The sequence below is a fragment of the Stegastes partitus genome, unplaced genomic scaffold (genome assembly GCF_000690725.1).
Source record: "Stegastes partitus isolate 25-593 unplaced genomic scaffold, Stegastes_partitus-1.0.2 Scaffold889, whole genome shotgun sequence".
NCBI classification, from domain to species: Eukaryota; Metazoa; Chordata; class Actinopteri; family Pomacentridae; genus Stegastes; species Stegastes partitus.
In genome coordinates, this window is record NW_007578620.1 from 276,151 (window position 1) to 291,325 (window position 15,175).

General features: G+C 41.4%; 1 protein-coding gene across 1 annotated transcript in view; it reads left to right on the plus strand.

The window, feature by feature from the left end:
• The window catches only part of LOC103365933 (band 4.1-like protein 1), an 87,983-nt gene extending 74,147 nt beyond the window's left edge, over nt 1-13,836 (plus strand). Inside the window, exons 17-24 of the mRNA XM_008293515.1 lie at nt 377-736; nt 1,193-1,321; nt 6,938-6,997; nt 8,119-8,214; nt 8,812-8,892; nt 9,005-9,121; nt 10,144-10,151; nt 11,604-13,836. Of these exons, the coding sequence (XP_008291737.1) occupies nt 377-736; nt 1,193-1,321; nt 6,938-6,997; nt 8,119-8,214; nt 8,812-8,892; nt 9,005-9,121; nt 10,144-10,151; nt 11,604-11,751 (999 nt within the window). The 3' untranslated portion in view covers nt 11,752-13,836. The remainder of the gene's footprint in view (nt 1-376; nt 737-1,192; nt 1,322-6,937; nt 6,998-8,118; nt 8,215-8,811; nt 8,893-9,004; nt 9,122-10,143; nt 10,152-11,603) is intronic.
• The last annotated feature ends 1,339 nt before the right edge of the window (nt 13,837-15,175 follow it).

The following is a 15,175-nucleotide window of genomic DNA, read 5'->3' on the forward strand; positions in this document are numbered from 1 at the left end:
TGGCTTGACTGGTTTTCTAGCTTTTACTGTGAATTTGAAAAGCTGTTGCATGCCTCACACGAAATATGAACATTCGGGTCAGATTCAGAAAAACTTATGTTGGTACTGCATTTCATTTTGGAGGTATTTTTCTGGTGTCTTTTGGTTTTTATTCGTTGCCAGACAGTCATTCAATGCATTGTGTCTGATGTAACTGCATGCTTTATTTTTTAATTTTATTGAATTCTTTACTGAAGACGGTGCATGTATCAGTCCATCAGTCCCAGTACACGTTCCAGCTGCAAATATACGGTCGATGCTCCCATTCCATATCATGTCCCACCATCTGACCGACTGTCGTATCAGAGCGGTGATCCTGTATCTGTACCTGCATCAGAAGGAGCTCGGGGAGAGGAGGCCTCAGCCGAGCGTAGCCTCGGAGGAGGACCAGGAGCGAGACACGGTGGCCGGCATGAGGGAAACGCACCTGGGCATCGAGCGCAAGTGCTCCAGCATGACGGTCAGCTCCACGTCCAGCCTGGAGGCCGAGGTCGACTTCACCGTCATCACGGATCTCCACTCCGGCGTGGAGGACTTCTCTAAGGGCATGTCAGAGCTGGGGCTGAGGGAGCGACAGCCAGAGGTGGGCCGGGAGGACTTTGAGGAAACCTCCAGGTTCTACTCTGCTCGTCTCATGGGCTCCCGCGACAAGTCTCCAATGGAGGAGAAGCTTCCTGAGGAGGGAACGCATCATGAGGTAGACAGATGAATGTACTCATCCTTCATCATCATCATCATCACCTCCCGCTGGATCCATCCTGCCTGGCTGGACTTGGTGCAATAACCACCTGCTGTTTTTCTTTTTGTTTTTGGAGCAAGTTTTGTTTCATTTTAATCAAAACTTTTCTTCTCTATGTTGATGTATACTTTTCTGAATTGTTTGCCCGTTTTCTTTTATTTTATTCTTTTCTGTCAGCGTTTATTTGAATTCCCGTGCCGCTGCATCACCATTTGCATGTTGTCAAGCAGTCTAATAAAAATGTATTTCACAGTTTTCTTCCCTTATGTTAACAGTTTTCAATTGCTTTGCTTGGGGGATAAAAAAAAGAAATGCCACTCGCAAGGAGCGGGTCCGAAAGTATTTCTGAGGACTTGCTGTGAAGTAATTCCCTGCTGCTGTTTGACTTCAGTGTGCTGTTTGTGTTACATGCAGCCTCCTGTGGCAAAGAAAGACCCCAGCGCTGTGAGTGTGGCCCACAAACTGAAGAGGGCCGACACCAAGACGGAGACGCACACGAATGGATCAGAAGTCCACCCCAACAACATGAATGTCTCACCACAGGTACACCAACAACAACAACACCAGTATATGACCAATGTAAGCTGCACGGTCATGTACAATAATAACAGTGGTATATATATTTTTTTGCCATGCTGCGGCTCAGGTGGTCGAGCAGGTTGTCCGCTAATTGCTGGTTTGGCGCTTCAGGTCCTGGCTCCTCCTGCACACATGCCAAAGTGTCCTCAGGCGATTTCACTGAACCGCAAATTGCTCCCATTGGCAAGCGTTTTGAGAAATACATGCATTTTGAAGAGAGTCAAATGGGAATAATCAATACCACTCTCATATCAGTCCTTTCCGTATCCAGTGAAAGAAGATTGAACTGTTATCCTGGCTCTGTCCAAAAGCAGCAAAATCTACCAAACAGCACCTCTAAGGCTTAAAAATGTGTTTTATTGCTTTTAAATGTACACAAACCTAATGTAAATGTGCATTTAATGAGAATTTACATGTCTTTTTATGATTTTATAAACAAGATGTTGCTTATTATACACCAGTATATATGTTATACAAGGTAACTTCTGTGATATACCACTTAACTGTCAATAATTTGCATTTGTAGGAAATCGTTTATTTGCTTTTATTTAAAACAGTTTAAATTTACTACATTAAAAATACAGGCTGCACAGTAGGAGCCCAATGCAACAAAAGTCAATATACTTTTCATGGTTTTAATATTTCATGCCTTTATTTTTGATAACAGACTGAATCGTTCTTGTTGCACAGATTTCTGGAGAGATGTTCTGTCATTCTTCAGAGACACTTCTCTGCTGTAGGGGTTGTGTTGCTCTACTTTAGATGTCCTATTTGGTTCAAGTCTGGCAATATACTTGGTCATAGTTTCGACTTTTTACGTCTTTTTAGAAACTCTTTGGTAGTTTGCTTTGAATTGCTGTCGTGTTTTAATATTCCTTCTCTGCCAAATTTCTGCAGACTGGGAGGCGTCTTGTCAGCCATTATTTTGGCATATCCTTAGACATTTCATGGCTACATGTATTATATGTCACACTTTTTCCACTCTTGTAGCGCCACATCATCACAGACCCACTTCCATGCTGAACTGTCAGGACCATGCATTCAATGTGGTTAGTCTCCACCAAGTTTCACGTCCAACATTCTGGACCTCGTCTGAGCCGAACACATTTTTCTTGATCTCATCTCCCACAAGCTCCCAACATTAATCAGGCTTCTTTTCATGTTACTGAGCGAAGATGTTCTTGCAGGAAACAAGAGTGTTTTTGACATTATTCAACGTCCTTCACACCGTCTCACACCAAAACTCTAACTCCCATTGATAACCCCTGTTCCATGTCTAAAGCACTTGTCTGTCTATTTATCTAAGCTGCAAGCAGTGCACTTGTTGTATCATTACTTCAGTAGGTAGATTTCTGCAGCTATGATTCTGGTTCTACGGCTCATTCTTTACCTCCTGATTACAGCTGCAACAACAGTTTTACCTCATTTTTAGCTGGTCGCCGTTCTTCCTGTGTCCTTCTCCATCAAGTCTCACCATCACATTTTGCAGTCTTTCTGCCATTTCTCGTCCATGTGGAGCCATGATGCAGACATGCAGGTAGCCACAGCCTAACAGGCTAATGTTGAGGAAGCTCAGGTGTTCACAGGTCATTTTATAACCGTGTTCAGGTAGGTAGGCTAATTGGAAATTACTGATGTACCCACATTTGTTTCGGTAACCAGAGATTTTCTAACTTGATCGCTCACTTTTGCTGCAGTGAGTTTTACTTTTAATGCAAAGTATTTAATTGTTCATATGAGAGAAAATACTGTTCAACTAGGAAATAATGCATTTATTGAGCGTTTACACAGCTTTGAGTCATTTGACATTTAGCTGATGTGCAAGTGGCTGTGTCGACTTCTGTTGTATGCTGTATTTTTAATTGCTTTGAATTTCTTTCGACATTTATCATGTATGGATGCATGTATGTCATACTTTGTACATGAATGCTGCCGTACAGCTACACCACTGTTAGAAAGAGCATGTGAAGACGACGGCAACCATTCCGTCTGTCACCCATCACATAGACTTTTAGCGCCGCTCTGGAGTCTAGATTAGAGGAAGAGGCATTTTCTTTGGGCTCCAGTGTCATGACGGTCGTATTCCCTCGGCTCGGATGACATAATAGCATCATTACGGAGTGATTAAAGTATTGACAGTTTATTAATGAGGATGATGAAAGCAGGTGCGAATCCCGTTCATCTCCGGAGGCAGAGATTTGAGTGCAGGCTGACTGTCCCACAGGTGCCTTATTAAAATGTAATCATCGCTGGGCTCTTTAGCCATTCAGCTAATGGTGTGGATGAACTCAGGCGATGATGTAGAGGGGGTGCCTTTGAAGTGTCAGATCAGTGTTGAGTCAAATTTTCAAAGATGTCAGAGTAAGCCCCGGTAGAGCGTCTATGTGTGTGTGTGTGTGTGTGTGTCTGCAGGAAATGGAGGATGACGTCATGTGTAGGCAGATAAAGATCTCCAGCAGGGACATTGCACAGCCAGCAGAGGGAGACAAGACATGACTGTTGAGCCTCTGAACAACAGCACAAAAGGCTCTGCTGCTGCTCTGTGCCAATTACGTGCATGCTCGTTACAGGATTTGAATTTGGGCAGCAGTGAATTAGTAGAATTTGTTTTGCTTTCACCAACAATACGAGTACAGTATGTGATAAAAGGAGTAGTACGTCCCAAATGGCTGACAACATTTGAGCTTCTGTGAAACTGTGCAACAGATAGATGTGCTATACTGGAAAAGGCATTTCATCATAGGATCTGTAGGTTCCTCTTGTTGGTACACGTGTCAGAGATTACATACATTTTAATGGCATTGGAGGCGTCTGGAAAAATGTGCCGTTGTTGTTCAAATATAACAAGCAGGCCTTTTTGAAATAAGGTGTTCTGGTCAGATGGATCAAAGATAGAGTTGTTTGTCCACAGTAACAGCAGGTATGTTTGGTACACACCAGCTTTAGACAGGATAATGCTGCTGAGCACACTAACACATCCACCAAGGAGTAGCTCAGAAAGAAGAAATGGATTGCTATAGAATGGCACAGTTAAAGTATGGATTTCAATCCCGTTGAAATGTCGTTGGGAGATTTCAAACATCTTGCAGCTGAAGGAATGTTGCAAAAAAGAAAGGTCAAAGACTTCAGCAAGCTGATGTCAGAGACTGGTGGACAATTATTATGCAAAACGCCTACAAGCAATAACTACTGCTAGAGGAGGCGATGCTAGCCTCTGAGGCCACATAAGAATATGCAGACGAATATTAAATCCATTAATACTTTGGTTCAACAAATAATTTATAAGCTAATTATTGTTGTGGTGTTGATTTATTATATCAACTTTATCTGTAGACGCTGAGAATCAAATGTTTGCTTGTTCAAATATAGCAAAAAAAAGTAAACAATTTCCATGACGTAGTTATTTTTGTCACATGATTGTTTACATCCAGCCATCCATCATCTATACACCGCTTAATCCTCACGAGGGAACCTATCCAGGCTTAGGGTGAAGGCAGGAGACACCCTGGACAGGTCACCAGTCTATCACAGGGCTACACTTAGAGACAGACAACCAAGCACACTCACATTCACACCTACGGACAATTTAGAATCACCAATTAACCTCAACATGTGTTTGGATGGGCTGCAAGGTGGAGCGGTGGTTAGCACTTTTGCCTCGCAGCTAGAAGGTCGCCGGTTTGCGTCCCGGTGGGGGCACTGGAATCTTTCTGTGTGGAGTTTGCATGTTCTCCCCGTGCAGCGTGGGTTCTCTCCGGGTTCTCCGGCTTCCTCCCACAAGGTCCAAAAACATGTTGAGGTTAATTGGTGATTCTAAATTGTCTGTAGGTGTGAATGTGAGTGTGCTTGGTTGTCTGTCTCTAAGTGTAGCCCTGTGATAGACTGGTGACCTGTCCAGGGTGTCCCCTGCCTTCACCCTAAGTCAGCTGGGATAGACTCCAGCCCCCCATGACCCTAGTGAGGATTAAGCAGTGTACAGAAAATGGATGGATGGATGTTTTTGGACTGTGTGGGAGGAAGCCGGAGAACCCAGAGAGAACCCACGCTGCACGGGGAGATGACTGTTTACATATTAGTGATAAAATGAAGCATGCTGTCAATACAAAACCTGCAGATCCTCTTACATAAATATAATGATGAGGAACTTAGACCAGACACGGGGAGATGACTGTTTACATATTAGTGATAAAATGAAGCATGCTGTCAATACAAAACCTGCAGATCCTCTTACATAAATATAATGATGAGGAACTTAGACCAGACACGTAGATTTTGATTCAGGAGGTCCAGTACTTTTCATTAGAGCTATTCACACGTCTGTTTAGTTCCTTTGAAATATTATAATAACACAGCCTCTAGCCTCTGATTAAATAGGTTTTTATAAGCAATAAAATACACTTTAGTCATCAGGGCTGTGCTGCTGATGCTGCTGTATCAGATTGCTGACTGGATGACTCCACACTTTAGCACATCACAGGTAATTATTTAGCTTTTTTTTTCTCCACAAAAGTAATCTCACCTGCAGATAAAATTATTACAGGGCAGAGTTTTCACAGCAGACGTTTGGACTTTACTCGTAGCCGACGCTATTAATACATCAAGACACGCTGTCAGTAAATCAGCATTTAAAAACAGACCTTTGACTTGTCGCAGCAGGAAAAAGAAGAGGTGAAGCTCATTTCATTAACAGCGGTGACAGTCCATCCGTTAAGCGTCTCAGCGAGCCAGCGTGCACATCACCAGGATGCTTGAATTGGTTCACCTGCGTGGAAGGTGGTCGTTATGTTATGTTATGTCTTGCTATGGCATGCTAAAATGTCCACGGTGAAAAATGTCCAGCCTCGGTAATATAAAGAATGACTCATGTGCAGGTTAAAAAAATAAAAAAATAAAAATACACCCATTATTTTCCTGCTGTGACATCTCAGTTCCATTCTACATACTGATTCTGACCAGGCTGTGGGCATGCAGTGTGTTTTCATACAAACAAAATGTGTTTTATGCAACATATTCTGTACGGTTAGTTCTGCTGATTCACTCCCACAATGCAGTGCATCAGTAAATCAAATGGAGGAGCCGCTCATAAAATTATAAGTGGTGGTGAGACAGTTCCAAAATGAGTCGACGTTTTATAATTTCCTGGCAATATATAATGAAGTGTGCCAAAACACGACGGCATGACAATTAGTATGTAGTTTATAATGTATAGAGCTGTTATTAATATAGATGTAGGACACAGCTTTGCCCTCAGTCATGATTTTTACTCACGGTGTCTGAGAAGCTGTATTAATTCTATATTTTATGCAGAATAAAAATGGATTCCTTGTGCCAACCCCGACCAGTTCTGGAGAGCATCTTATCATCGAGCAGTTTCGATTGGAAAAGTTAGCAGCCCCAGTGCCACAGTTATCGACTGAATGCAGTGGAGGATTTAGCAGCTAACACCCAGACATTTCCCCTCAGTAGCTTTTCAAGACCAAAGTACCACTGTTTTCTAAATTTCTAATGTGCTGTACTTCTCCTTTGTATGTTGACCTATTTCAGGAAGTTACTAAGGACTGTTTCTCGCCCCCTCTTCAGAACTATGGAGCCATCAGCCCACGGGAGGCTCCTGCTGCCCTTAAAGAAAATGGCTCCCCTGTAAGTATCTTTATAGAGGAAATATCACAGAGTGACAGTGTGTGTGTGTGTGTGTGTGTGTGTGTGTGTGTGTGTGTGTGTTGGCACAATAAGACACTCACAGTCATTGTTCAGCTGCTTTCTTCATTTTCCAGCCTTGACCTTTTATTTCATATCATCCTGAATAAGTGGAGGAACGACTAATGTCACACGGGCGAAATGATCACAGGGATTCCTTTGCCAAAATACTGCTATTTGATGGCATGACTCATTTTCAAACAAAGAATATGGATGTAAGCTTTGAGATAAATGCGTGCAATAACTCTGGTTTCTCTAAAGTCTCATTCTGTTTTAGTGCAGATGCTTTTTTTAAGACCTAAAATAGGATATGATGCATTATAGGAAATGTAATTCAACCCACATAGTTGATTAAAAGTCGGCATATCTCTGCCTGAAAGACTTCAATCGTGACTATTTAAAATCTGTTTTTTTTGAAGCTCTTAGTTTTATTAAATGGATGTTAAACTGCTGCACTTTAAAGGAAGGGAGCTTCAGTCTCTCTGATGTTTACCTGTTCTTGGTGCAAAGGAAGGAATGTTAGACCCTCATCTTACTGAATACGTATTGTTTTAGATGGTTCCCTTCTTCAGCCTGGTCTCTTTTACCAACACTCAGTTATTTATCCAGAGGAGAAGTTAGCTATATCACATATTGAAGGGCCAGTCATTCACTGTGATGCATCATCATGGTTGTATGTTCAGTATATTATCAGTTTTTTTTAAATGAATGTTAATTCTTACAGTAGCGTAATTAAATTTGTCATAGAATCATTCAAATCAAGTGCTCAACAACAGCAGCGTGAACTTGACTTGGTCACGACTTCAGCTTGTGTCATTTCAAACAGCTGATAAAGTGTGAAATGAGCTTTGTGGTCCAGAGCCTCTGGAGGACAGAGATCCTGATAACTGTTCCCGTTCACTCAGATTTAAGAGCTTTACAGATCAACACACACTTTTCAGATCTGTGATATTAACCTCCGGCCGGCCCCCGACCCCCGGCCGCTCGGCAGAAAAAGGACCTGTTGTGTATGAACATGTGTTATCTGGTGTGTGTCTGACTGTCCTCTCATCCATGTGCTTTAGGTAAAAGCCAGCACCCAGGGGAGGGAGTCTGTTGTGTCCCCACTGACCATCACCGCTGAAAGCGTCACCTCAGCAACCACAACACAAGTTACCAAGGTAACACCCCATCTGTTCCCATGGTTACGGTTTAATGACCGGAGCGTGGAGTCAGCACCCCCACATCTGTATCCTACGGTACACTCTTATGTACAGTAAGCCACCAGTTCGTGTCAACACACTGGAGTAGATGGCCAAATAAAACAAACAACTGGATACAACAAATTAGATTTTTTATAGAAATGATTAATAAACAATAAGGCGTGAAATTCAATTTTTGATGTGACACGATGTAATGCAACAAAGTAGTGCACTGGTCTGAAAACATCTTTTATGATTTCCTCCATCTCTGTGTCTTTGTTAGGAGTTCTACATTGTTAAACAATAGGGATTCAATCTATTTCAACTTCATGAAGGCCTTGTTGTTGTAACCAATAAGTGTCTGGTACACAATAGATGAATGTGCTTTTGAATACAAACACAGTGCTGAGGTTTTGGTTTTTTTAAAAACAAAGACAAGGATAAAAATACAACAAAAATGCAACAATAATACCCGTGGTTGCTGCTTTTTTCATCCATCAAATGGATTTTTTAAAAATTGTTGGGAATAGGCTTATGATTCATCCAGTTTTTTTTTGTTTTTTTTTCGTTCTGCAGACTGTGAAAGGAGGCTACTCAGAGACCAGAATCGAGAAAAGGATTATAATCACAGGAGACGACGATGTGGATCAACATCAGGTGAGGAGGAGTATCGCACAAACACTTTCACTGTATGTTCAGTGCAGTCACAAAGCAGTCAGAGCTCATATGTGAGGTTTATGACCCATGTGTTGGTGTTTTATGTCCTCAGGCGCTCGCCATGGCGATCCAAGAGGCCAAACAGCAGCATCCCGACATGCTGGTGACAAAAGCAGTGGTTATCAGGGAAACAGAGTCTCCCACTGAGGAGCTGCAGCAGAAAGCAGAGGTACACGAGGTTACAAGATTTCATAAGAATGGATGGATTACTTAATGGGTCAAGTGTCCACAGAGTTAAGATTTGTTTTTGGAAAGGTAACTAAATGACTACAGAGATACTCAAAATGACTTTCAAGATTGAAAAAGTTACTACAGGGGGATACAAATAAACACAAAGAGGTGGAAAATGACTCTAAAGAGACATATAGCAACTACAAAGGGATGCAGAATGGCCAGGAAATGTACCATATGAGTACAGAGAGATGTAAATTAAATACAGAGACATAAGACAACTATAGAGGGATGCAAAATGTCCACAAAGTTAAGTAAAGTGACTACAAAGGGAGACAAAATAAAGACAAAGAGCTCCAAGGTGACCATGGGGATGCAAAATCACTATAAAAAGACAAAGTGGCCAGAAAGGGACACCAAATTACATTTAAAAGATACGAAATAGCTGCAAAGTGACACAAAAGAAATGCAGAAATGAGATAGAAAATGAATAAGAGTTACTACAGGGAGACATAAAGTGAACACAGGGATGCAAAATGACTGTAAAGAGACTAAAGCGACTACAAAGGGACACAAAATAAAAAACACAGAGATGCTAAATTAATAGAGAATTACAACAACAGAGAGACAAATGATTATGACTACACAGAGATGAAACACAGCTACAAAGAACATGAAGTGAAGAGATGCTAAATGATTACAAAAAAGGAAGCAAAATGGCAAAAGAAATGCAAAGCTATCTCAAATCCACATAGAAAGAGATGCATCACAGGTACAAAGAACATGAAGGGAATGTGAAGAGATGCTAAATGATTACAAAAAAGGAAGCAAAATGATCACAACGAGATGCAAAATGGCAAAAGAAAGCTATCTCAAAGCCACATAGAAAGAGGTGCAAAGAAACACGAAATGACTACACAGATGCCACAAAGATAGAGAATTATTTGTCCACGATCATGTTGCTGATGGATCTTGTGGTTTCCTTGCAGTCCTGATCGGACATGGTGGCTCCTGACACAGGGGGACAGGTGAGGGATCCTCCAGCCGTGTGCCTCCTGCCCGCCCTGCAGTACGCCACCAACCTTATACGAGGACTCTCTGCCCCACTGTGTACACACCGACACGAGAACAGACTGCGTTCCATAAAGCAGTAGACCTCCACTCCTGTCCCTTTAGACGAAACCAACTGTGACTCGGCCTCTGACCCGACCCGTCCCGTCCCGTCCCCCCTCCGCCCATCGCAGCCCTCTGCCGTCTTAGTGGAAAGAGAGAATCGTCTTCTGTTTGGACCGCTCGACACCTTTTTCAGACTTTATTATTTAAACACGTTTCGGCTCATTTGAACCAATGAGTTTCCTCCTTCCCTCTTACAAATTACTGCTTTCTATTTAATTTTTTTTTTCTTTTCCCCCCTGTGCTACTGTCACAAAAATATTAGAGAAAAGGAGGGTTGGGTGAAAGCATGGGGACAATGCTGATGTATGGGTGGGTTGGGGAGGTGCCAAGTGGCAAGGGGCAACCTTTTTGCTTGTTGTTGCCACCTCCTCCTCCTCCTCTTCCTCCTCCTCCTCCTCCTCCTCGCCGTGACACCTTCAGTATAATCAACTGCTGTCTTATTAGCTTTTTACATTTTTATCTATAGAGGATCTAATTTATGTTCAGTGTTTGCTTGTTTATGAAATATGTATAATATCAGATGATTATAATCTGCATGATTCAAATAAAAAACAGCAGAGGGAATGAAAAAAAAATTACACGGACACATTCGAAACCCACGAGAAGCTCTGTGATGATGGGACGTCTATGGAAAAAGTGTAAAAAAGAAAAAAGAAAAACACTGAGCCAATAAGCAGTGGACTCATACTAATGCTGACAGACTGTACTAAAGAATATAAAGACACTTCAGCGGACAACTGGAACTGGTCTCAGTGTCCCAATATACAAACATCAGTGTCCTCGTCCCACTTCACTGTTTCATTTTTTTGATCGCCACCGACGTAAACAGATGCTGGTCACACGTTCTGGGCACAGTTTTAGGATTTTTAGAGAAATTTTAATATAAATAATGTTTCACAAAATGTGATGATATGTTTTTTCTTACTTGACTTTACTGACTGTCATCGTGAAACGGTTTTATTTGGTTTTCTTGTGGTTTTTTTTTTGGACGTTTCAGTCGTCGCGTGTGAACATGCTGGAACCTGTTAATCGAAGTTAATCACGCTCAAATTTAGTTTCAACATTCAAACATTAGGGAACTAGTTCGCCAGATTGTGAGGGGCTGTAATACATCCATGTCAGCATCACAGCCCTTTCTCAAACCGGCTATGATTCACTTTTTTTCGGCCATCTTGGGGCAACACAACAAGCTGAAAACTGAGCTATCATCATCCTTTAAAGTGAATGTATTAGCATTTATTAAAATATCCAACCATTATGGAGCAAGATTAATATTGATTTGGAATAGAGATGTCTTGATTTAGATTTTTTTTGCCCCCGAGTTATTTATCATTTAGTATCTGCTGTTACAGGCTCACACTCCACGATGTTTTTCTGGATAATACACACTTTAAATATTGTGGAAATGCTGTCGTAGCAGTTTGCGCCACCTCTTACTGTTTAACGCTGTAGGGAGCAGAGATGTTCAGAGAGCATTGTGGGGGTTTGGCTTGTACAGGAGCACCGTGACAAAGTCTGTCAGCATGGGACAAATGTCATGTTTGTATTACAAATTGTTCGAATATTGATTAATAATGATGCATTTAATGAGAAAATGATTCAGATGTAAACAAATCATTGGGCTTGGGTTGATGCTGATACCAATCTGTTCAATATTGCCTTGATTAGCATCATGTTTTAACTGTAATTGGATCTCTTGAAGGAAATGTGCTCGTGAAATATGTATGTTTTAGGTGCAAAATCCTTTGTGATGGTAATTTTATGTGCAGTTTGGTGCAGAGCAGGTGGCACACAGAGGGTTTATATGGACTTTTTTTTAACTGAAAACTACTGTTGGGAGCAGAAAGGATGAACCAAAACGGTAAAGTGGAGAGACAGGGATGTAAAAGAGGCTGAAGGGGAAAAGAGTTGGGTGATAATTCAATGAGGGTTTGTTACTACGAGCAACATCTTTAATGCTACACAGTCATTTTAATATAAAAAATATATTCACAGCAAGTTTTCACAGAGGTTCCAGTTTTGACGCATGTTTGCACCCTGCCTGAAAAGTTCAAAACCACAAGATTAACACGGTTACTTTTCCTTATTTTTGTTTGTTTTCTCTGTGGGATTAACCCTGTTAAATTATGCCGTATGAGTTTGTACTTATATTTATAGGAGTGGTGAATGTGAACGCCTCCCTGTTCCCCTTCAAGACAGAGCCGAGACCACATTGTGTGACAAAAACGTGAAGCGCCATCCATCCACAGAGCGTGTTGGCCGTCACATATATCGATATATCCTGGGTGACCTTTAATACTATACTATGCATCACTTATCAAACATACGAATCCCTCCGATGGAGCCTGACCCATGTTAGCCGTGTTGCCGTCATTGTTGACTTTGTGCTACCGTTAACCAGAGCAGTGAAGCGCACTGCTTGTGAGATTTGCAATAAGCAGCCATTATTCTTATCCTCTGTCCTCTAAAGGGAGAAAACTGTGAACTCTCAAGTGTACCGAAGCGTAACCAAAACATACAAAAACATAGAGTTTTAGGAAGATAATCGAAGGAGCTTTTCCAACACTTGTGACCATGGCTTTGTCGTCTAATCCTCCCCCCCCTCCACCCCCCGACTTGAATCTGTCTACCTGCTGTTGATGTGTCTGTGGAAACAAGAGATTCACAAACTGATGATTTGTATATTCTATTTTGCTCTATTTTATTTTATCTGGTCATATGACACTGGACTGTTGTGAAGGCACTTGCTTTGCAATGATGGCAGCACATGTACTGTAAACTGCTGGGAAAACAACAACAACCTGTCTGCTGTAAGAACTGGACACACTACTGATGGGAGGTGACGTCTGTAGAGATCAGGAGAGACGCTGTGTACTGCGGGTGAGGTGGTGAGTTGAAGGACAGAGGGCCTGTATTTATATATATATAAATATCTGTACTTCTGTGTATTATCCTGCACACTATGTAGAAACTGTCAGGAGCAGAGATGAGGTTTTTTTTTTTTTAGGTTCAAGGGACAAGGCAGTAAGTGAAATCCGAAGGACAGCGGTGCAATAGAAACGTCACATGAATGGGTGCCTTATGTTTGGAGTCATGGTTATGGGAGCGAGGAGCCGGCAGTTATCAGTGCTCAAGCTGAAAGTGCTCTTAATCACCGCAAGGCAGACGGAGAAACAAGCCTCTCCTCCTCCGTCCAAGGTGAGGAGGAGCTGTCTCGAGAAGTGAATTACTGTCTTGTAAAGGTGATGACATTGAACGGATCAAAGAAGTCCCTCCGAATCTGGAGTCCTCAACGAGATGAAAATATTTATTGGCCCCATTAACTTAAGAAAAACCAGCACAGTGCAGATCATGTATATGAGGATTTTTCTCTGTGAAGACCATCGAGCCGCTCTGCTGTTTAGCCTCCACCTTCAATTCACCACTGCCTTTTGCTCTACATTCCCCTAGTGCTTGGTGGTGTGCATTTGCTGTATTTGCATTCAGTCTAAATGGAAAACATACCTGCATAAATAAATGTCTCAGTATGATTCAAAACAACGTGTCTGGTTCTGAAAAGACGGGAGAGGGACAAGGAGAGGAGCTCTGGGGGAGAATGTTTCTCAGATGATTCAGCAGATGAAATAAATAAAGGGCTTCTTTTGTCATTTCAGAGTAATGAAGGATTATTGTAGAGCAACACAAGCTGAACTACCTGGTTCTGCGCTGCCATCTAGTGGCCAAATTCAGTAAGCATGCTACAGTGTCGAGTTATTCGTGAGCTCCTAGTGCCACCTAGTGCATTTCTGCAACCACGCAACTTGGGAAACTGATTAGTTTAACATATCAAAATATTACTTTGCTCGTCATTAGCAGGACCTGTTAGCTGAAGACTGCTGCATAATGTCTCCAGAGTCCTTTAAACGGCATTAAGGGCTTATTAAAGACACAGTGTTGTTGGACTTGTAGGAGCCAGCGTTTGTTATCAGAATATCTCGGCCTCTGCTGCTGCGGAAAACCATTTAGGTCATAATCCGCCTCCTTTTCCCCACCCTCTGATGTTTTATACCAGTTTTAATATAGTTTAATATCACCAGCTGGCATCCACATAAAAGGTTTATTGAAGAAGCGGTGTCTTGCTGCTTTATATAAATCGTAGGATCTAGTGTTCTTTGAAACTTGACCATGCCAGAGACTAAAATATATAAATATATATGAAAAAGCTAATATATCGTTACGACTATAGAAAACCAATTAGGTCTCCTTTTCCTGCTATTTACAATAGGGAAATTTTGTTTATGTAAATCAGCTTGACTAATGGACACCTTGCATATCCCATGACCCTTTTTGACTTTTCCTTTCTTAGAAAAACAACAATGATGCAAAAACAAATTTAAGAGCTGCTATAAGACAAATATAAAGTTATGACAATGAAGGAACCTTATGGAGTTACAATCATCCAGTCCTGTACAACACTGTTATGTTACTATTTATACAAACTCAACTTCACATGAGTGTTCATGGTGTTCTTCTACACGGCAGTAGTACCTGCATAAGCAAATGAGTGAGACCAAAAAAATAAAAAATACAAATAATAACAAAAAAAAAAGATCTTACTGATTTGTTAAAAAATTAAAATAACGAGACATTGTGCCACTTCAGTGTTAGTAATGATCTCAGCTGTGCCACTGGTATAAAAGCTGACTTTGCCATTGTACCTGACTCAGACTGAATATAATATGGATAACACAACAAGAGTCTACTCCTAAAACTGAGGGCAAAATAAGGCAGAAAGCTGTGTGTCAAAGTGGGGAAACAAATCAAAGTAAAATAGCAGTGCTAAACAGAATCAACACATTTAAATTAGGAGGAAAGAACACAGGACTGCAAGGTGGCT